We start from the raw sequence: 20,885 nt of genomic DNA, 5'->3' as shown, positions 1-20,885 counted from the left end.
ATTTTTTGTTTGGTTATATTTTTTGTTTTTCTCCCTGTTTTTCCAGAAAAAGACATTCCTGACCCCTGGCGGGGTAGGAGGAGGGGATTTTTTTCCTTTTTGAAAGTTTTCGCCGCTCCATGAAATTACCAATCCGATGTGTTTTGTTTAATGATGTTTTAATTTGAAACTGCTGGTATTGTTTTTATTGATATTCTCTGAAATTCACAACAGGGGGGAAATGTAAAGTAAGCTACTTTTAGTTATTGTGTATTTCTCAGACTCCTATGTTACAAATTAACTTGCTATGAAATTAACTTGTTTAACATCTTTTTCTATTTTTAATACACAAGTAATCATTCACACACACACACACACACACACACACACACACACACACACATATATATAGTCACATTCAAAGATCCGCGTTTTTCAGTCTTTTTCCGTTGTATGTAATGTAAGGCGCATGCGTGACTCTATTCTATGTACTGTGCACGCGTGACTTTTCAATAAAGGCAGCTGCTGAAACCGGAAGTAGTCAGAAAGATCCGGTCAGCCGAACGGGCCACGCTGCTCTGGCTGGCGAATTGATATCCTACTGCAGTAGTCTTTTTAAACTTCAATTCTTGCCTCTGCCTGAATTCTTTGGTCAGCCATGGGTTTATATCTTTATAGACTCTACAGTCCATTTACTATTTTTGGCCACCAACGACACCTACTAAATTGGTCACTCCAGCCTGAAGACCTGGTCTAATGTCCTGGCTATTAAGTTGGAAATAATATTCAAAAACCCTATCTTTACCTTTCTCTATTACATGCATGCTATCACTGTTAACTACAAGGCACTATAAAGAGACATTGGCAATACTTGGAATTTTGGTATCCATCCAATCCAAATAAATAACAGTAGTATCGATCGATAGTGATCCGATATCAGTACTTTTTGTTTGGAAATGTAATGATCATGAAAAACTGACATCCCAGTTGGGTTAATTTCTTAACATTTTAATAAACACAGCACAAAGATTTCAGGCACTAAAAATGTTTTATTTTTCCTATCAAATACCTACTATGCAGACTTTTAAAGTATAAAAAAAATGAAAAATATAATCTTAGTAAACTGTTTAAAAAAAGTAGTAATGTAACGAAAATACAAACACAACAATGTCAACATGACATCTATAGATTTCACTGCGCGATATTTTGAAAATAAAGTCAGAAAGTGCAAACAATACAATTCTGCGCAGCCAAGCAGCGTGGTGAGGAGATTAATGGCGGAACGAAATATTAATCCAAGGACAATAATATCAATCTGATCCAAATACTTGCTTAGTATTGAGTATTGAGTTTTTTATAATATCAATATTTTAAACGAAACCCCTCTACCCTTCTAAAGTGCTATCATAAAAAAAAATGTGTCATTTGAGGTGGAAATTACTTTTTTTATCTTTTTCCCAAAAATTGTAACATGGACATTTCAGTTCTACCAAACCCTAAAATATGACCAAACTCCGCCCAAAAATGAGTCAGCAACATGATCTAATGCTCACCTCATCAAAGCCAGCAATGATCTCGTTGAGGAGTCGGAGGCAATCTACGCCTTCATGTTTGATCTCCTTTTGCTCAAAGTACTCGTTAAATCCAGCAATCGATGCAAACATAACCCCCACTTCCTCATAGGACTGGGAGTAGAGCTCCTGCAAAGAATCATGGCACATATTGTCACAATGGATAGAATATAATTTAGAGACCATATGAAACATTTGATCGCCAAATATTTAAAATAAAAATAAGCACCTCATCATTCTTGCTGCGGTCGAGGAAGTGTCGGGCAACGTGCACGGGTAAAATATTGTGAAGGAGACATTCATTGTGCTCCCGTAGCTCTCTCATGTCCTCCACTTCCTGCTGAGCTTGAAGACGCCACAAGAAATCCTGCCTGGCTGTGGCTTCCCACTGGATGACAAACACAATTTGACTTTCATATACCTGTAGGTCTTTCTTATTGAAATTGATAAAAAAAATACTTGCCATGTTCAAGAAGATTTTTTTGGGTCATTTTTCTTTTTTTTTCGAAACAATTGTTGTAAAATAGGAAACATAATTATTTATTTATTTAAACATTCTTGATTACATTGATCCATCCATCCATTATCTGCACTATTTATCCTCAGTAGGGTCGCGGGGCTGCTGGAGCAGCGGACACCCTGAACCGGTTGCCAGCCAGTCGCAGGGTACACAGAGACAGACAACTCACTCGCTCATTCACACCTAGGGATAATTTGGACCGGCCAATTAACCTGACATGCATGTTTTTGGAATGTGGGAGGAAACCCGCGCAAGCACGGGGAGAACATGCAAACTCTGCACAGGAAGGCTGGTAGCTGGATTTGCTCCCATGAACTCAGAACTGTGCTGCAGACATGCTAACAATTCAGCCGCCGTGCCGCTCTATTTATTTCTATGTTTACAATACTTTTTCTCATTATTTTTCAATTATTTTGCTATTAACAAAGCAAAAAAATATAAGTATGAATAATTACTTGATAAACTTTACAATGAGGAATTTTATCATTATCCCATTTTTGAAATGTAAACTACTGTTAAAATGGGCCATATATTATTTTTTTCATTTCTCATTGAAAATGAGAAAATAATCCTTAAAACGTTCAAATTTATTTTACTTTTCAGTTGGAAAATCTGTGTATTTCATTTAATTCTTTGTTTTGTCAAAGTAGTGAAAATAATCCCTAAAATGAGCAAAACTATCTAATGTGGGATATTACAAATACATGTCCTCATTTTAAGAATTACTTTTGTGATAATAAAAATAACACTTAAAATCAACACAATTATATATTACAGAGCATCTCATTTTTTTCAATTTTGCCCATTAGAGTTATAATTTGTTTTATTTGACTAAAAAAAGTAAAAAAAATAGTGAAATGAGAAAAATACATAAAAATAAAGAATGAGTCAATATTGCAACGGAAGGACGTCCAGGAGGCAGAATGGATGGACGCACGACAGGGTTTTTAGTTTTATATCAGTTTTCGCTTTTAGTCAGTACCTGACGCCCGTTGTAGAAGACTGCAACAATGAACATAACCAAAAGAATGATGGCGATCCCTTTCCTCCTGACATAATGGGACCTGTTTGTGTGGAAACAGAAAAAAGGAGACGATATTAGCTATAGTCCAATGAGCCTCGGGAGAAAAAATAATATCCATTCAAAAGGGAATGATTCTCATTTTCAACCTTGGCATCAGAAGTACAAGCAACGACTGGGAAGTCTCCAAACCGGAACCAGCAGGCACAAGGACAGATACATCCATCAGACTGTCAGAACTCTGAACTTTCTGCCCTACCACCTTCCACCCCCTGCCTTCTGCCAAATCAATGCACAACTGCAATATTCAGATTATAGCTTGTGTTTTGCATTCACAACCTTGTATGTTTATCTTTATTCCTTACTTAGTAGTAAGTAGTAATTTATATCTGTGCCATGCAGTTTATCATACTAAAGTTTATTGCAAAGCAAAATCAGTAATCATATCTGACCTGTGTGGCACATCCTGGCGTGCAAGAGAGAGGAAGGCCAAGTGGATCAGGTAGGAATAGATGGCCACAGCCAGCAACAGCACGGCCAGCTTCAGAAGCGAGTTGAGACGAAGAAAAACTGCACACGTCACCATGGCAATCACCCCACTTAGTACAAATACCTGAAGAAGTGAAAAAAAAACTATATACAATTTCTAGGTTTGCATTTATGTTCTAAAATAAAATGATTACCTCTGGGTAAGAGCACACAGTGTTTGAACGTGAGGGCATATTCGTTTTTTCCACCTCCTGACCCACTTCTGTATCTGTGAGAATGCACCATAGCTACAAGTTTCCCCAAAAAAATGTCGGGAAGAAAATTATGATTTTTGGATTTCTGAGAAATATCCTCATCAAAATGTAATTTCCCGATATTTGCAACATTTGGCACATTTTTTGACACTTACAATGTCTGTGGAGGCGAGACCAAAGTTGATGACCACAGCGGTGAGGGTGAGCATGTTACGGGCACTGTTGTTTTCGTGGATCCAGCAGCAGAATTGCTGCAAAGTGGCCGGACTCCACTTGAGCTCCTCTGCAAGCACTAATAGCAGCAGCACCGAGTAGGTGAGCAAAAACAAGGAAAACTGCAGGACAGCCGGAAAAAGTCTGGGAAAAGGATTTGATGGGAAAAGCAGACCGAAGTAGGAATGCACAATTATTATCATGGCAAAATATATTGGACAAATAATGGCAAAAACACTCTTTGTTTACTCCTATGTGGGAATGACAACATTAAGTGCAATGAAAGTTGGGAATTCCCACCTGGGTGCGGGGATGAGGGCTTGAGCGGCCATGACGAAGAGGAGCATGATGAAGGAGCAGAGTAAGTTGGAGTTGAACATTTCGTCCCTCATCTGGGAAAACTTGAGATAGATAGATAGATAGATAGATACTTTATTCATCCCATTTATCATCATTGAGTCATTCACAAAAGAGGTTAAGTGCGTCAAAAACCAAAACTTTAAACTCTTCACTTGGTAATATCAGGAAAGAGGCTATGATGGGCAAACATTCCCATAAGTACCGTATTTTCCGCACTATAAGGCGCACCGGGTTATAGGGCGCACCCCGAAAAAATAGTTTTTGGTCCTATTTTTGACATACATAAGACGTACCGGATTATAAGGCGCTACAATGGGAACATCGACAAAACAGTCAGATAGTTCAGTCAAACTTATTACCCCCTTAACATTCCGAAAGCTTGCAAAGACGCAAATACATGTCGAGAACATGTGCGGATGCGGTGTCCGTACGATGTCACTCAAATGCATCGTTCCATCATTCGGAAGGTTAAAGTCTTGGGATTCAAGAAATGCCAACCATTCCTTAGTATCTATTTTCTTTTTCGCTCGCAACTTTACTGTGCATATGACAATAAACACTTGGAATTGAGTTTAATTTAAAAATAGACACTCCATTCCATCCATTATCTGCACCGCATATCACAGAAACATCGAGTTCAGTCTGAAACAAGATACAGGGACAATATAAAACCCGGAGTAGCTCACCGAAGTCGTTGTGTTCATAATAATGTGCAGCCAATGTCCTCTTATATCCGTGAGGGTAGTAAATCCAGGAGGATAGAAAAACATGCTTTCTCTATACCGTCAGCCACGTGCTATACACATTCATCTTTTTCGGCCAATTGCAGGCTTTGTTTCGCCGTTTAAGCCAATGCCAGCCTGTAAATGATAAAAAGGATTCGCCCCTTGACCTCCGAATAACTTTAGCCAATAGTGATCGATTCAACTGATGATTGACACATCTTTTTCGGCCAATTGCAGGCTTTGTTTTGCCGTTTAAGTCAATGCCAGCCTGTAAATGATAAAAAGGATCCGCCCCTTGACCTCCGAATAACTTTAGCCAATAGTGATAGATTCAAATGATGATTGACAAATTGGTTAGCCAATGAAACGCCGGTAAATAAATCCCAGCATACACCGTGTACTACTTGGCGTTCGGGGGAAAATCTAGTCGGCGGCTGCAAGTTAGTTGGAAAACTTTGCAATTTTAAAATTGATCCATAAATAAGACGCACTGTATTATAAGGCGCATGGTCAGCTTTTGAAAAAAATAAAGGCTTTTAGGTGCGCCTTATAGTGCGGAAAATATGGTATACATAAATAAGCACCACCATGAAAACATTTCAGCCTAATTATCCTGACATTATTTGAATCTTTTAAGCTTTTATTTAATGTTTATCCTAGAGCGCCACATCTACCGTAAATTCCGGACTATAAACCGCTACTTTTTTCCCAAATGTTCAGCCCTGCGGCTTATCCAGTGAAGCGGCTTATTTATGAAATTTTTCTAACGGCCACTAGCGGGTAAGATTTACCGAAATGTACGTATGACAAAGGTCCTTTCCCATAATAAGGAAGACGACCTTGATAACAATAATATCAAGGAGACAGATAAGGGTGACTTACCGTGAGGGAGGGGGGGAGGTATTTTTAAAGGGGTATTGTTCTACTTTCTTTATTACTTATCCATTATCGGTCAATTCATATTACTCTACAAAGCCAAGGTGCCAGGACACCTACTCTCAGCCAAAAGGCCGAGCTAAGGTCCTAGCCTCAAAACCTTGCTGCGATCATTGCGAATGCACCGTTCCCGGAAGTGATGTGATACCGGGCAGATGCGTGGAGTGGACAGAGCAAGCTCGTGAATTTCACAATTGCGGTACGGCTATTTCCACCAGCTATACTTCATATGTGGCGAGCGTGTGTATGAGTAGCGTGGTGGTACCTTTCACAGGCACGGTTTGGGATGAAAGTTATATTATTATCATTAAAACTTTGAAAACTCTCTCAGTGTACCGTCTTTCTTTGTAAATATGTGTAACCATGTATAATATGTATTTGCAACTGTATATTTCTGAAATGTATTTATCTTAGAGACGTATTGTGATATGTTTTCTACCGTCAAATCAAAAAGAAGAGGCGGAGCAAACGCGAGCTGACGGGAAATGGGGTGAAGCTGAGTTAAATCTGTTTGTTGTTGCAGCGGACAATAGTGGATAATCATTTTTCCCACCTTTAACTTTGGAAATATCCATTTTTTTCATTGGATTACTTTTAACGGGACCCGGACTTTAAAGGTCTGCATTAAATTGTAATTACCGGTATCATTTTCCATTCATGTTGTCGACTGCAATAATTGCATTGTGTACCAATTGATAAAGAACATAGAACAACAAACCTTACAAATTCCCCATCTGCAGTCACAATTGCAGCAGCTATAGTCAGATTCGGGGCAAACCTGTGCCTTTTTCGCATGATCTATCGTGAGCTCACGTGGCCTATATACAGGTGCGGCTTGTGTAAAAACAAAATCTGTAAAACCCTTAAAATATGATGCGTGCGGCTTATAATCAGGTGCGCTCTATAGTCCGGAATTTACGGTAATTAACAACATGATAGTTCTAATTATAAAATAAATACACAAATAAACACAAAAAAATAAACCTTCAAAAAACGATAAAAAAACAAAGAACCAACAAACAAATGTATCAACAGACGTGAAAAATAAAAACGCCTGTTAAAAATGCAAAGGAAAAATGAAATGAATGATAAAAAAGGATATATACGCAGACAAATAAAGACAAAGTACATGTAAAAATAAGGCCAAATGAATAAAAATCCCTAAACTTATAAAATCATGAAATTAGACAACATCAACACCAATGAATGGTCGAAACAAAAAGAAAAATAATAATTAATCTTAAAATGAATTCAAAAAATATATTCATGATTGAAATGAATTATCAAAAAATACAAAGGCGCTGCGCAGTCATTTATTTATCAAATTCATGAAATGCATCATGAATTGTTTGAATGAGGCAGTTATGAATTGAACTTAGCCTATTATTATACTTGTTTCTGCATTTTATTAAACATTACTTTTGTTCTTTGAATCTTTATTTTATTTTGTATTTATTTACCCGTTTAATGATACACATGTTTATCTAAGTCTGTTTTTTTTTTTTTAATACATTCTATAAAGGATTAGAAACCGGAAAAAAAGTATACAAGCAATATCAATGGCATCCATCCATTATCCGTACCGCTTATTCTCAGTAGGGTCGCGGGGGTGCTGGAGTGCATCCCAGCTATCTTCGGGAAGTCGGCAGGGTACACCCTGAACCGGTGCAATAACAATGATTTCAGACAAAAAAGGTGATCTCATATTCAGTTTACGCTTCAATGACGTCCATAAAATATTATGAACCAAACAAATACTTGAAAACAGTAATCCGTTGCTACAAAGCGGTTTACTTTTCACGGTTTTGCCACTTGACAGATTTGCACCAAGCAATGTGTTCTGCAATCTCATCTCATCTCATCAGCTGCACCGCTTATCCTAGTAGGGTCGCGGGGATACTGGAGCCCATCCCAGCAATCATCGGGCAGTGGGCAGGGTCACCCTGGACTGGTTGCCAGCCAATCGCAGGGCACACGGGGACAGAACACTCACTAGCTCAGTCACACCTAGGGACAATTTGGACCGGCCAATTCACCTGAAATGCATGTTTTTGGAATGTGGGACAAAACCGGAGTGCCCGGAGGAAACCCACGCAAGCACGGGGAGAACATACAAACTCCGCACAGTAAGGCCGGGAGCTGGATTTGAACACACTCAGGAGGTTCCCACGACCTCAGAACTGTGCCGCACACGCGTAACCACTGCGCCGCCGTGCTGCCCGTTCTGCAATCTGATCAGCTAAAAAGTCTAGCTTTTTAACATTAGATTTAGAATTAGAATTAGAATTGTCTTCATTGTCATTGATATCAACGTTGTAAAAGAGTGTATGCAACAAGATTAGACGTGGCACTCTGAGGTAAAACATGTAATATAGAAAAATTGAAGAGAATAAGACTATGAGCAGGAATAGGCCAAAAAAACAATTACAATATAGTGCTTATAAAAACTGGCATAAGTCATAATAATGATAATGCAATGAAGAATAGTGCATTGTAACAATAGTTCAATGAAAATATGTATCATTTGATGGTACAGTAGTTACTTGTAAAGGAAAAATAAAAACATTTATGCAGTACCTTTATTTATCTAACAAATACTTAAGCCTGTAAAAAGGGGTTGTTCTTGGGTTTCGGTGGATACACAGTATTTAATCGTATGATTATTGTAGGAAAAATAAAGGTTTAAATATAAATAGTCTGCATTTATGTAGTCACTGAGGACCTCCAGATGCACTTTACATTCACACACCAATAGCAATGTCTGCCTGCTTACCGGGACACTTCAACCTATAACTTAGACGAGCCGGGAACCTGCAACTACGTGATCCTAAGTCAAGCGCTTTACTTCCTGAGCTACTGCCATGATCAAAATAACACTATGAAATGAGAGGGGAAAAAAGCAGTTCGATGTCGTTTCCTCATGCAAATACTACAAAAACTCTGCAGGCAAATTAGTCCCAGAGCCGTGTAAAAACGTTTGTTTTCCTGATTGGCTGGCAAGGTTTTCAGGGTGTCCCCTGCCCACTGCCCGAAGATAGCTGGGATGGGCTCCAGCACCTCCGTGACCCTACTAAGAACAAGCAGTGCAGATGGATAGATGGATAGACAGATACATCACATTTATATTTGTATACATTATGTGTTGCCTTCATTATGAGGCTTATATAAATAAAAATTTAAAAACGCACCCCCATGATAAATGAGGGATTACTGTAGTTTAAGTTTAGACATTTTTGCTCTTATATAGGAGGTTCAACCTCCCCCTGTCCCACAGTCTGCCTTTCTCATCTACTCTCATACCTTTTCTTCAATGTGTGTGTCCTTGAACACCAGCGACAGAGGTGAGATATGTTCCCTATGCATGCGCTCGCTGCTGCGAACCTCGATGGCGTGTTTTATGCGTTGGTTGATTTCCTTGGAGGTGGACGGCCATATGTTAGGCAGTGATCCATTTGTGAACGAAGCCAAGATCTGCATTGAAAAATATATGACTCATTTGATGGCTGTTGAGAGCACGGCGAGGCCATGGATGTTGTCATCAGAACATACACTGTTCATGTCAATAGCACTCCCAAAAGGAATTTCCATGACTCGGCTTGTTTTACGGACTTTGGGAAGCTCGTTTTGATTGTTTACACATCCGTCCCCTTGAGGGCAAATTAGAAAAGTGTCAATCTTGTGTCGTTTTAGGAACTCGTTCCTGTCGCCTCCATGCCCGTCCTCGGTTTTGTAAGTGCCTTCAAGGCAGTCCAAGGTAGCCTTAGAGATGTGGATTCGTCTATTATGGGGGAGAAAAGCATCAGTGAGCTGTAGTGCTCCCATTTGTACCCGTAATCTGTATCCCAGGGGAAACTCTCACCCCGGAATGCCGCCTGCTTCCAGCATGTTTGCAATGCCCACATCCCAAGACCAAACGTCAAACTGCCATTTCTGGAGACCCAGCACCCCACACAATACAGAGCCTGAATGGATGCCAATTCTCATGTCCAGGTTGAAGTTGAGCTGCTTGTGGACAGACCTAATGTGGGCAAGATTGACACAATCAGCTAGGAAGGCAATTTAGCAGCAAGCTTTAGTCATTGGACTTACTTTATGGTGTTGATCATAGCCAGACCCATTTCAACACAGTGACGGGCATGGGCGCGCTGAGGTTCAGGGACCCCAGAAACGCAATAGTAACAGTCCCCGAGTATCTTTATTCTCATGCACTGGTGCTCCTGCAACGCAGAAAAAAACAAGACAACTAAGAAAACTAAAATAAAATGAAGAGGAAATTCAAGTTAAGGTTCCTACTTCTGCCAAACGGTCAAAACGCCCAAAGAGCTCGTTGAGGGTTCGCACCAAATCCTGAGCTGACAGGTTCATAGATAACAGAGTAAAGCCTTTGATATCTGCAAAAAGGATGCTGCAGACAAAAATCAACAACTATAAAACTAGTTATATATTATAGCATTCAAGGTGGCTAGAACATAACTCAGTAGAAAGGAAACGTATTATCCTTCTAACCAAACCGATGTATAACAAACTCGTCCCCTGCCATTGACGTCAAAAAGACAAAACCAAAAAGCCAATTTTAAATCTATTTCTGTTGTCTACAAGAATTATATTCTTGTAAAAAAAGAAAAACAATTCTAAAAAGTAATTTAGACAATAGAAATACAATGCATAGTTTTGCTCATTTTAAATAGTCTCATCTCATCTCATTAGCTGCACTACTTATCCTCAGTAACAAACTGTATTTTCAATATGTTTTTATTTTGAGATATGTTTCAAGTCATGTTTATCTGAATAGCCTTTTTTAATGAGGAGTCTCAAAGGGCTGCACAGACTATTGCAAAGTACAGACTATTAGTACACCATCCCCTGATCTAAAATCTACATAAGGGCAAGGAAAAACTCAAAACTCCAGCAAGAAGAAAATGAAGATATTTTTCAAGTAAAACAGGAAAAATCATTCTTAAATTTAAGTTTAAAAATCAAAATACAGTAAATACTGTATGGTAATACAGTATAAAGTAAATATAATGTTAAAAAAATATCAGGTAGCAAAAATTATTTTATTCGGTTGTTATTTTGATACATTTTTTACATTTATGTTTTTCAACAAAATGGGTAAAACATTTTTTTAATTTATGATTGAAAAAGTAAATACAGTAAATATAGTACTAAAACATTGTAGGTATAATGGAGAAAAAAAGATTTGCTTACTACAGAAGATTACTATAATTTGAAAATTATATTTCCAGTAAATTAATAATAATAATAATAATAATAATAATAATTTCCTTGTATTGTCATTCTGTGTAACAATGTACACAGAACGAAATGTCGATTGCACCTGACCCGTTGTAGCGAGCCGATGCAGCCGCAGCCAACAGAGGGCGCCGCCGACCACTTTTTAAGTCTTAGGAATGACTCGGCCGGGGCGCGAACCACCGACCTCCAGAAACATTATACGTAAAGGGAGCAATTTTGTATGCTATACTGGACATTTTTTTCTTCTAAAAATATAAGTATACGAATTGCCTGATTAACTATCAACACAGTTGAAATCTTTTAAAAAGTTAAGTTGTCAAGTCAAGTCATGTTTATTTGTATAGCCCTTAATTACAGAGTCTCAAAGGGCTGCACAGATCAAAGACTATTGCAAACTACAGACTATTAGGATACCATCCCCTCATCTAAAACCTACACGAGGGGAAAAATAGAGGAATAATTTACTAGCATGAGAAAATTAACAATCTTTTAAAGACATTTTTCCACTTGCCTGACGTCTTTGTACTGGTGAATATAAATTTTATGAAACTCCTGTGGAATGAGCTCGTCTTCCAAGGAGCTCATGTCGGCAATCATTTCCAAGGCCACAAACCGGGGCAAGATGGACAACACAAGACGCTCCTTTTGAGTTCACAAAAATAATGGTCAGTTGTTATCAAATTTGAAGGATGGAGCATTGCTGTCATCCTACTTGTCTCTGGTTTTCCTGCTCCAACTTGAGGCGACCTTCGATGCAACGTCGCGTTTCTAGGAAGACTTGTCGCTGGGAATGATCTGTCAGGTAGTGAATGAAAAATCCGGCTGTGTTCATACCTAGGTACAGAAGGCCTTTGGCAAAAACCTACAATTAAAAGAAATGTGATTTAGGATGCTCAAAGCATTCATATTGAGCAGAGGTTGGCAACCCAAAATGTTGAAAGGGCCATATTAGACCCACTTACCCCCCAAAAAATACTTGTTTCCAGCCGTAAAAGGTAAAAAGCTTTATATAAGCCTTACAAGAAAGGCAACACATAATGTATATAAATATAATTGTAATCTATCTGTCCATCCATCCATTATCTGCACCGCTTATGTTCACTAGGGTCGCGGGGGTGCTGGAGCCCATCCCAAGCTATCTTCAGATAGTGGGCAGGGGACACCTTTAACTGGTTGCCAGCTAGTCACAGGGCACACAGAAACAGACAACTCAGTTGCTCCTTCCCACCTAGGGAGAATATGGACCGGCCAATTAACCTGACATGCATGTTTTTGAAACGTGGGAGGAAACCAGAAACCCACATGAGCACGGGGGGAACATGCAAACTCTGCACAGGAAGGCAGTTAGCTGGATTTGAACACATGACCTCAGAACTGTGGCATGGACCCGCTTACTACTCATCTGCCATGCCGCTGTATCTGTCTATAGTCATTGGAAAATGTTAAGAATGTTTTTGTCACATTTGTCCTGAAACCATGTCATTTTCCGTTATCAAACATTTTTGCAAAAGCACAAAGGAGCCATTAGGGTACGCCAAAGAGCTACAGCAGCTCCAGAAGCACTTGGTGCTGACCCATGATATAGAGGGTCTGAAACAGGGGTGTCCAAACTACAGCCCGTGAGTTATTTTTGGCCTCCAAAAATAAATAACTGAGCACAATTTTGGGGCAATTTGTTAAGAAATTTAAACATAAAATACCAGGCCTTACATAACCCTTTAGGGCAGTTAGGAAAAAAGGTGGTCAGGGGCTTAAAAAAATATTACTACTAAATATTGTCAGCTGTACTAATAAGAAGCCTGTCTATGAGTGCTAAGCTCTCATTAGATAGTCTTTTCATTTCTGTCTGTTTCAGCCAGGTAAAAAAAAGGAAAGGAAAAAAAACAAGACGTCTTTAGCTCTCTAAATGTTTTTCAAACAAAGTGTACTGCGACCGTTGAAAGTTTTTTTTTGTTGCAGTTTGGATTTTGTTCAACCAAAAGTAATTTGTTAGTGTGTTCAATTCAAGGCAACCGTCTCTTTTACGGTACGGTGCCCACAAATAAAAAAGATTGGGCACACATGGTCTAAAACATCAACATTGCAGAAAATGAAATTGTACACTTTTGAGAGAAAATGTTTCATTTGTGTACATTTAGTTATATTCTCAACATATTCCTTTATTTAAATATAAAAACGAAATACATCTTTAAATTGTGCAAATCGGCTGAGGGTAAATGGTAGGATATTTTGCACCTTGACAATATTATATTTTCTGTATCCGTAAAAAGAAAAATTATACAATTTGCCATATTGAAATTGGGTCATTTTAAGTATTTTTTTAGTTATTGAAAGAGGAAAAGCAAGTTTAAAATACAGTTTAATAAGAAAAATAATACTTCAAAAGAGAGTCCAATATCTTTTGGACATTTATATTTCCTATTGTAGAAAAATAAATCACAGTAAAAAAACATTTTCCCATCTGAGATACTAAAATATTTTGGATTATTTTCTCATTTTAAGAGACTGAAATTTTAAAATGAATTTGATTTGTCTTTGTTGTCAATGATATCAACGTTTCCCATCTGACATGCTAAATAATTTGGGTCATTTGAAGTATTCCTTACTCGTTAGAGACTAACATTTGAAAATTAAATTTAATTGTCTTTATTGTAATTGATAGCTACGTTGTGAAAATTCAGCATATAAAAAAAAATAATTGGTGTTAAATAAACTGCCAACATTGTAAGATATGTTTTTGCATTAAATAAAATATTTTCTCACCCTTCTCAGGAGTACTGTGTCAGTACGGAAGCTTACAATCTCCACTATGAGATGCAAGGTCGATGTCAGAGATCCGGCGCACAAGGCCCAAAGAAGAGGTAATGGCAGCAGTGTGTATGTGGCAAACAGCGTGAACAAAAGGTACCACGAGGGGTCTTTTTCCAGCCCATATACCAGTCCTCCAAGTACCTGCGTGGTCTGCGATAGCCAGCTGGCAAGGCCAGCGTAATGAAGCCACCTCGGTGACATGGAGTCCTTAAAAGTGAGTACAATAATGCACAGTGCCAGAGCAAAAACCATAAACGCGCAGGTCAAGCAGCCTCGTAGGGTTTCCGTCACGTCCTGAGGCGCCAACGCCAGGTACAAAACCAATAGGTTGAGTTTAGCCATGGCATCAATCACATTGGTGATAGCTAAGGAGTTGCGCCTTTGGTGAGATGAATGTTCCTGGTACAGTTTTTCTAGGTCTTTGGACTTAAAAGTGTGCCTCAGGGTGGGGATGTAGATACCGTGGATGATGCGGCCCCAGTGTACGAAGAAGTCTGCGTCACTGGCATATTCGTTTGTGCCCGATCCACTAACGGACCCGCGGAACTGAGAAGGGTGGACTCGAAATGTGGAAGAGCGCCGCTTGACTCCGCGTGAGGCCTTGCTGCGGATCTGGCGGTTGATTTCCTCCATATAAGCGTCCGTCACAAAGATTTTGCGAGCTGGCTCCACGCCGACCTGTCAAGCAAAACAATAAAATGATCTTCGTTTATGCTAAAGACGAGTGAAGCAATAAATAATCGTTCACCTGAGCGCTGAGTTCCTGCTGGATAATAATGTGCTTGACGGCATTCTGCCACAGCATCTTTTTACGCCTCAGCCCTGGGGAGAGGGTGGCTGTCAGGCATGGGGGCTCGCACAGTTCCATTGGGGAGACCTGCATTGTCTCTGCAAACGTCACCATGGCAGGGCACCTAGCCTCTGTTGCTGGAGTCAGATCCAATGAAAATGCTGGCCTTGTTGGTTTAGAAGAATACTCATTCAGTCACAAGGTATTATGTCCATTGCCACATCTGATCTTCAATTTTCACACTGCAAAAAAAATATAAATTCTTACAAAATTGACCCAAAAAATATAGCCCATTTGAAATATTATTCTTCTCAATTTACCATATCTATTAGAATATTTTTTTAATATTATATTTAATTCAAGGATTTAGACTTGGATTCCAACTTCAAAAATAAGACTCATGCAAGCTCTGGTTGCTTCCATCTTCCTCTATGCTTGCGAGACATGGACTGTCAACGAAAAGGTTTTTAACGATAACTTGAGATTTACAAAAACTCCATATACTGTATCTTAAAAAGTAGCATCAATGCAAAATGACAGCACTTGATGAACTTCTACCAACACTGCAAAAATATATTTTCACATGTCTCACTGGCAAAATAATTCACTAATCTTAAGTATTATTTTTCTTAATTTTTTTTTCCAACAAGAAAAAAAGTCCTTAAAATAACTAATCATGTTGAAATATTAATTAAACTAAATCTTAAGCTTATGTTACTGTTTTTTTTTAGAGATATCTACTTTTATTTTTTAGTAAAATCATTTTAACAGATAACATATAAAAACTATGACAAAATAAAAAATAGTGCTTAAATTGATCAAAATTATCTTACAAAATTAATACACATCCGCCCTTGCTCTCCCTTTCGGCTATCGACCAGTTTTCCCGCTGCCTACGACTATCCTCACTCGACACGAAAGTGCCACTTCCGCATTCTTGCCATCAGCTACCCGTGTCCGACGATCATCTTTCTCAATAAAACTGAGTAAAAACTAACGATATTGGGTCCTGTCTCCGTTTCTGGCTTGTGACAAAAATGGGACAAGATTTTTTTGTCAGTGAGAAGATGTGGTAAGGGGGAGTAATGACTAAAATAAATACTCATTGTACATACATAGGTGAAAAAAGGTTGGGAAACACTTTGAAGGATAAAACAAAATCCAAACCGCAAACTACAAGAAGTTATTTTTTAAATACGGTTTGTGGTTTCATGCTATTCAGCACATTACACAAACAATTCAAGGAATGTCCAAAGTCTAACAATATGAATCTTGAAAGACACCAAGGATTTTCTCATTTTTGATGGGAAAAAGACATAAATGAATACATTCAGATTTTTCAAATGAACCTTAATTGTTAAAAAAAAAAAAAAAAATAAGCAGACGCCCTGGAATCAACAATGCCGTTTTCCCACAGGGGACAAAATTATACAAAAGACCAGATCAGACCATCTGGCTGAGTCCACATGCCACCAGAAGCTTTTGAACCAATGATCTGGTGGCCAGATTTAGACATGAGCTTGCTAATGCCCCCACATTAAAACTACTCACAGTGGCTTTGGTTAGAAATACAAACTGTTATTTGTAAATCTCCTCATGTCCCATTACCACTCTAATACATTTTGAAATCGGAATAAACTGTTGATGTATAGATAATCATCTGAGAGAGCAAACACAATGAAAGCCAAACCTACCAAAGACCCAAACCTCACCTGTTCTGGTTTTCGTTTTGTGTATTTGCCACTCGCGCTTACATTCCGCCATGATATAGTCGGTTTGCTTAAACCAATTCATTGTTTCCAAGTCACATTGCATCCGATGAAAAAATGTTGTAATTATCCAGGAAAGAGGAAAACCATCTTCATGTCATTCCACAGGTAAAACAAGAAACATCATCCAAAGTGGAATATTCAAACAAGACGAGATTAAACGTTTGTCTCTGATGGGCTGGTGGCTCACCTCTCGTTTTGAAAGGAAGTTATAACTGTCAGGAAGCAGGGCAGCGACGATGAGGTGTGTAAAGAGGATTATTTAGTCAGCAGCCATTCTCTCTGTTCTGCACAGCCGAGCTCACTCTCTCATAGCCTGGTCCGTCCAATGTGCTGATGTGTGCCTTTTTCAGATCCACAAAAGTAAGCCCCTCACCTCCTTGTTTTCTTTTTGGCAACTATTGGTAGTATACTAATACAGTACTACTGCTACAACTACTACTACTGTAATACTTTGTGTATTGCTGTTATTGGGGACCAGTATGCCCTGTGGTATGCAGCTATATTGATGGGCAACAGCCCCACGGTGCAGAGGTCCAGGGTTTGCATATTCTCCACGTGCCTGCATGGGTTTCGTCCAGGCACCACAGGTTCCTCCCATATTCCAAAACCGTGCACAGCAGGTTAATTGGTGACTCAAAATTGTCCTTAGGCATAAATGAGCGTGTGAATGGTTGTCAGTCTCTGAGTGCCCTGCGACGGCCTGACAATCTGTTCCGGGTGTCTCCTGCCTACTGCCAGAAAAATGGAGATAGCTGGGATGTGTTCCAGCACTCCCCACAACCCAAGTGAGGATAAGCAGTGCAGACGATGGATGTTTGATGGATGGGTTCTATTATTTGAGTGCCAAAGTTCTTTCTCATTTAGCTTCACAATTTTCTTATTCTTAGATAGATAGATAGATACTTTAGCCCTAAAACAATAAAATTAGTCAAAATTATTAAGTTAGTAGCAAGTCAAGACAACCCCTTTTTTTCTCGTAACTGGGATGTATTTTGTAATGGAGGATTACCTATTTATTGGTGTTTTTGTTCAAAAGGAGTAGCACATAGATCTTATTATTAAATTAAGGTGAGACAATAAAATGTGCTATTTCTATGCTAGAGTTTATGTATTGCTTTCTAGCTCTGTAAATAAAATGATAAATATGTAGGTTCGTTAATTTTTTAAAGCTAACTGTCTCAAAAGACAGGCAGCACGCCGGCGCAGTGGTTAGCGCGTGTGCGGCACAGTTGTGAGGTCATGAGATCGAAACTCCTGTGTGGAGTTTGCATGTTCTCCCCATGCTTGTGTGGGTTTCCTCTGGGCACTCCGGTTTCCTCCCACATTCTAAAAACATGCAGGTTTATTGGCCGGTCCAAATTGTCCCTAGGTGTGAATGAGTGAGCGAATTGTCTGTCCCTGTGTGCCCTGCGACTGGATGGCAACCAGTTCAGGGTGTCCCCTGCCCACTGCCCGAAGATAGCTGGGATGGGCTCCAGCACCCCAGCGACCCTACTGAGGATAAGCGGTGCAGATAATGGATTGATGTCTCAAAAGACACCAACTTCAACGTGCATTACAGCATTTTCTTTTTAAGTCTGTTTTAGTTTTCTTTAGGGTGTGTTTAGTGTTGATTTTAGATGAGGTATGTGTTAGTTCCCCGATATTATAAGTTCAGCTTATAGTTTTGCTTGTGGCGCCAAAAACGATGCACTGTTTTTTTTAGATTATTATTTGTGATGCACTTAAGACATTGTAAAATTGGCTTATGTAAATTATTGTACATATTTTTATTTTATGAGCCAAAGACACACTTGTATGATTATCGGTCAGATTTAATCTCAAAGAAGATTTGAGGAAGTACTGTCCATGATCTCAATGGAGTGTAAGCCGGTTTGGGTACTACAAATAAAAGCTTGTAAAAGGCTCATCCAAAATGTTCCCATTTGTCTCAATGTGACACCGCGCACAGTGGCTCAGACCAAGGCAGGTTAGAGGCATACTTCTAATAATAGAACCTTAAGGCAATCAGCCTGATTATTGCCGACCGCGGCCATGTTGGTATTACACTCGACAAGACTGTGCAGTCATCCTTATTTATGTAAATGCCCTGAAAAACATATTCAATGTTTTGGTTAAAATATGAAAGGGGCAATTTAAATTAAAAAAATGGAGCAATCCCTACATGAATAATATAAATCTCACTTGGGAGGAAATTAGTTTTATCATGTGTTTTGTTCATCATCATGTTTAGTTCGAGGAAATTTGTGATGAGTAGGTCAATAATCTTTAAAAACAAGTTTCTCTGTGGAAAATATTTTTTATTGCCAAAAATGAATTCATGAGGACCCCCAGCCTGTTCTTTAGTGTCTCGACCTGTGAACTTTCCAAGCCCAGAAACTAATTGGTATTGAGGCAAATGCCTTTGCCTGTGCGCTAATAGGCTCACTCACAGTAAAACAGCCTAACACTTTTGCCTTCATGAGTCCTAACGAGCTCTTAAACTTTTCAATTTGTCTTTGGCTTTCTCATTAGGGCCAATGATGTCATTCTACACAAAATCCCTTGAGACTCTCTATGGGTGTGCTAATGACTTATTTACTATACCCTGTAAAATAATAACTAGACTACATAAAAATTATTACTAAACAATTATTTGAGGCAGTAAACGGAAAACAACTGTAAGGAAATTCTGCGCTCAAATAATGACGAACAAAAGTTTCCACCTGACATAAAACCTGTACCTTAATGAAGGTTTTTGATGGATTAACCTAACAGTTGTCTTTTCTATTATATTTGTGATAGCTGGTGCCTGGGATCACTACTTGCAACAGATGCCTTCTAGTTGCCAAGTCGCAATCAGGAACTTGACATTGAATGAATGAAAAATTGCCATTATACAGATGCAATATTAGGGAAGGATAGTTTCTTGGCATTTGATAAATTTGAAATAATGAGTTTATTGTGCTTTTAATATTGGGTCAATAAAAAGGAGATTCAATAGAATACCAGTTCCTTATTTTGACTTACTGTTTTGACTACCATTGTTGCTATCAGAGGGCGGACCGGCAGCTGAGTGGTTAGCATGTCCGCAGCACAGTTCTGAGGTCATGGGATTAAATCCAGCTACTAGTCTTCCTGTACGGAGTTTGCATGTTCTGCCTGTGCCTACACAGTTTTCGTCCGGGCACTCTGGTCTCCTCCCATATTCCAAAAACATGCATGTCACTAAATTAGCTGGTACAAATTGTCCCTAGGTGTGAATGAATGAGTTGTCTGTCTCTGTGTGCTCTGTGACTGGCAAGTGACCAGTGCCCAAAAATAGTTGGGATGGGCTCCAGCACCCCCATAACTGAGGATAAGCAGTGCAGATAATGGATGGATGTTGCTATCAGCCAATCATGTATCTGTTCTTTGATTTCCACGCACTTCTGGGCTGATCTTTTTTTTGTAAACTTGAAAATTCTGTAAAAAGAAGTGACTCGGAGAGGGGCTTTATAAAGGAATTCTCATATCTGAAATCTTACCCCCCTGTCCGCCTCGCAAGTTCAAAATCAATTGATGTCTTCTTGCCTTATTTTAATTGTCTACTAAAATTTAAGCTTAACATTTGGTATTTCACGGGCGGTCTGCGTTATGCCTGAGGCTTCCAGTCACAGTGGTTGACCCCCAGCGTCATTGACCAGCGGAGTGGTAAAGGGTATACTTTATTCTTTAGCGGTATTTGCGTAGGGAAAATAATTGTATGGACTATTGGTATCTGATATAGGTATTGATGACTACTAATGATTTGGATATTGGTATGTTCTCCCAGTGCTTGCGTGGATTTCCTCCGGGCGCTCCCGTTTTCTCCCACATTCCAAAAACATGCATGTTAGGTGAATTGGCCGGTCCAAATGGTCCCTAGGTGAGGATGAGCGAGTGAGCTGTCTGTCCCTGTGTGCCCTGCGACTGGCTGGCAACCAGTTTACTCAGTTCAACCCACACAGGAGGTTCCCAAGACCTTAGAACTGTGCCGCACAAGCGCTAACCACTGCGCCGCCGTGCTGCCACATATATATATATATATATATATATATATATATATATATATCATGCATGTCAGGTTAATTGGCCAGTCCAAATTGTCCCTAGGTCTGAATGAGCGAGTGAGTTGTCTGTCTCTGTGTGCGCCTTGCAACTGGCTGGCAACCAGTTCAGGGTGTCCCC

At 39.1% G+C, this 20,885-nt stretch overlaps 1 protein-coding gene across 2 annotated transcripts in view; it reads right to left on the bottom strand.

Annotated features, from left to right (window-relative positions):
* Nucleotides 1–18,076, bottom strand: part of LOC148346685 (adenylate cyclase type 8) — a 30,012-nt gene extending 11,936 nt beyond the window's left edge. The window contains exons 1-18 of one of the 2 annotated variants that reach the window (XM_088325053.1): nucleotides 16,638–18,076; nucleotides 15,037–15,167; nucleotides 14,884–14,957; nucleotides 14,088–14,813; nucleotides 12,037–12,186; nucleotides 11,836–11,966; nucleotides 10,362–10,473; nucleotides 10,158–10,285; nucleotides 9,928–10,086; nucleotides 9,618–9,846; nucleotides 9,369–9,539; nucleotides 4,348–4,448; nucleotides 3,990–4,191; nucleotides 3,775–3,867; nucleotides 3,544–3,704; nucleotides 3,053–3,134; nucleotides 1,780–1,938; nucleotides 1,533–1,679 (exon numbers count right to left, since the gene is read on the bottom strand). In XM_088325053.1, coding sequence (XP_088181179.1) covers nucleotides 1,533–1,679; nucleotides 1,780–1,938; nucleotides 3,053–3,134; nucleotides 3,544–3,704; nucleotides 3,775–3,867; nucleotides 3,990–4,191; nucleotides 4,348–4,448; nucleotides 9,369–9,539; nucleotides 9,618–9,846; nucleotides 9,928–10,086; nucleotides 10,158–10,285; nucleotides 10,362–10,473; nucleotides 11,836–11,966; nucleotides 12,037–12,186; nucleotides 14,088–14,813; nucleotides 14,884–14,940 — 2,808 coding nt within the window. In that variant the 5' untranslated portion in view covers nucleotides 14,941–14,957; nucleotides 15,037–15,167; nucleotides 16,638–18,076. Of the gene's footprint in view, nucleotides 1–1,532; nucleotides 1,680–1,779; nucleotides 1,939–3,052; nucleotides 3,135–3,543; nucleotides 3,705–3,774; nucleotides 3,868–3,989; nucleotides 4,192–4,347; nucleotides 4,449–9,368; nucleotides 9,540–9,617; nucleotides 9,847–9,927; nucleotides 10,087–10,157; nucleotides 10,286–10,361; nucleotides 10,474–11,835; nucleotides 11,967–12,036; nucleotides 12,187–14,087; nucleotides 14,814–14,883; nucleotides 15,168–16,637 lie in introns of both variants that reach the window. The other variant, XM_088325052.1, reaches the window with a different exon arrangement.
* Between the last annotated feature and the right edge of the window lie 2,809 nt (nucleotides 18,077–20,885).

The sequence above is a fragment of the Urocampus carinirostris genome, chromosome 20 (assembly GCF_059441175.1).
Source record: "Urocampus carinirostris isolate Australia breed hairy pipefish chromosome 20, RoL_Ucar_1.0, whole genome shotgun sequence".
Classification (NCBI taxonomy): Eukaryota; Metazoa; Chordata; class Actinopteri; order Syngnathiformes; family Syngnathidae; genus Urocampus; species Urocampus carinirostris.
This window is presented reverse-complemented; position numbering and strand designations above follow the sequence as displayed.